Here is a 1,972-nt window from a genome sequence, read left to right on the forward strand (position 1 = left end):
AAATTTTTTAAGTAGCTGTATATGATCTTGTTTCTGCAAAAGGTCTTCATTCTGTGAACTTATGTAGAATTATTATCCAGTTGGTAGTTTTATTCCTTTATAATTTTATTGATTATCTTAATACCAAGCAGTTTCTCTATGATAGTTAATGAAATTGATAATGTTTTCCTCTGTTAAATCAAGTTAGAAAATACTATATTAACTGATGTTCTTTCTGATATTTTGTAATTTTTTCTTGAATCTTTACTTCCTTTCAGGTGTGTATGAGTCCCTAACATTGTTTTATCTGTTTTATTTAGCCCAGTTAGTTGTTTTTCTAATTTGCCATATCCTCCCCTTTATTTGGAAATTTACACACACTTCAATCCCACAGAAAAGAATGTCCATCACAACATGTCTTCATTTTCGGAGACCATGGGGTTAGGGTACCTCAAGACACAGGCTATTGAGTTTGTCAACTACAACAAGCGACAGATGTCTAGAATTTACCCCAAGGGAGCCAGAGTGGACTCCTCCAATTACATGCCTCAGGTGAGCTTTGCTGTTAACCCCTTAAGGACTGCAAAGTTTAGAGCATTATTTGCGTACAGGATGGAAAAGACTTTTTTTTTCTACTTTAATAATAGTTATTTCAGATCAAATCTTTCCATTGGTTATTTTTATAATATGGATAAGTTTTTGACTTTTGCCATTTTTTGTCCAGTGTTCACACGTGCTGGAGAACTACAGATTCTTTTTGTCTTGTAACCCATTGGCAAAGGATAATGTTCTATCATGTGCAGGCCAATAATACCAAATGTTGGTATTGTCTCATTTTGTCCATATGCCAATAACTGGGATGAAGTCTTGTGCACCCAAGCATGAACAATACAGTTGTCCTGGCACAAAGTGGCTCGCACAAATCTAAACCTGTTCTCAGGAGATTTTACTCAAAATTTACCTGTTGTTATATATTATCTATTATTGATGGTAACAAGCTGTTATAGAAGATTATGAAGTAACTGAAGTTACATAGATGACAAATTGATTTTGAGAACTCATGCTACAACTGTACAGGATCACAATTCTGAACCCAAGATGTATATTTATTTCTGTGTCATAAAAATCAGTAGAAAATTCCTATATTTCAAGAAAATTGCTCTAACTAAATTTTGTTCTCTTGGTTGGTAGGTGTTCTGGAATGCTGGCTGTCAGATGGTGTCCCTGAACTTCCAGACCTCAGATCTGCCCATGCAGTTAAACCAGGGAAAGTTTGAATACAATGGAAACTGTGGATACCTACTCAAGCCTGATTTCATGCGTCGTACAGACAAAACCTTTGATCCGTTTGCAGAATCTCCTGTAGATGGTGTGATTGCTGCTCAGGTTGCTGTGTCGGTAAGTTTATTTTTTTGCAGGCTGATGAAAGATGTATACTGTAAGAGGTAGAATAAACTTGTATAAAAAACACTCATCTCTAGTACTTGAAAACATGTCCTGTAATTCTGTTCAGAAGTCTTAATATTATTTTCAGTAGTCATTGATGCACAATAATTAAATTTTGCTCAGGAAAGAGAATTTACAAGGAAAAGTGAATAATGTTAATAACTCAAAAATGGTTGAGGAATCCTCATTTCTCTGTTTCTTTTTTCACAACTATCTGTTCTTTCCTAGGTCATAGCTGGTCAGTTCTTGTCAGACAAGAAAGTTGGCACATATGTGGAGGTGGACATGTATGGCTTACCAACAGACACCATCAGGAAAGGAGTTCAGAACCCGAATGATCCCAGGAAATGGTCTCAACCCACAGTACAATGAGGAACCCTTCCTCTTCCGTAAAGTGAGTGAAATGTGTATGATATCTTAAATTGTATATATAGAAAGATTTGGTTTGTTTTAATTCTATATTATATGAATTACTGATATAAGATTTCTCATAATTGTGATCATTCATTGTCAGTCATCATTATTACTATACTTTTTTGTAATTTAA

General features: G+C 34.7%; 1 protein-coding gene across 1 annotated transcript in view; it reads left to right on the forward strand.

Annotated features, from left to right (window-relative positions):
* Positions 1-1,972, forward strand: part of LOC119588855 (1-phosphatidylinositol 4,5-bisphosphate phosphodiesterase-like) — a gene marked incomplete in the record, with an annotated part of 69,524 nt that overhangs the window by 62,236 nt on the left and 5,316 nt on the right. Inside the window, 4 exon segments of the mRNA XM_037937493.1 lie at positions 374-531; positions 1,171-1,377; positions 1,654-1,740; positions 1,742-1,819. Of these exon segments, the coding sequence (XP_037793421.1) occupies positions 374-531; positions 1,171-1,377; positions 1,654-1,740; positions 1,742-1,819 (530 nt within the window).

The sequence above is a fragment of the Penaeus monodon genome, chromosome 24, assembly GCF_015228065.2.
Source record: "Penaeus monodon isolate SGIC_2016 chromosome 24, NSTDA_Pmon_1, whole genome shotgun sequence".
NCBI classification, from domain to species: domain Eukaryota; kingdom Metazoa; phylum Arthropoda; class Malacostraca; order Decapoda; family Penaeidae; genus Penaeus; species Penaeus monodon.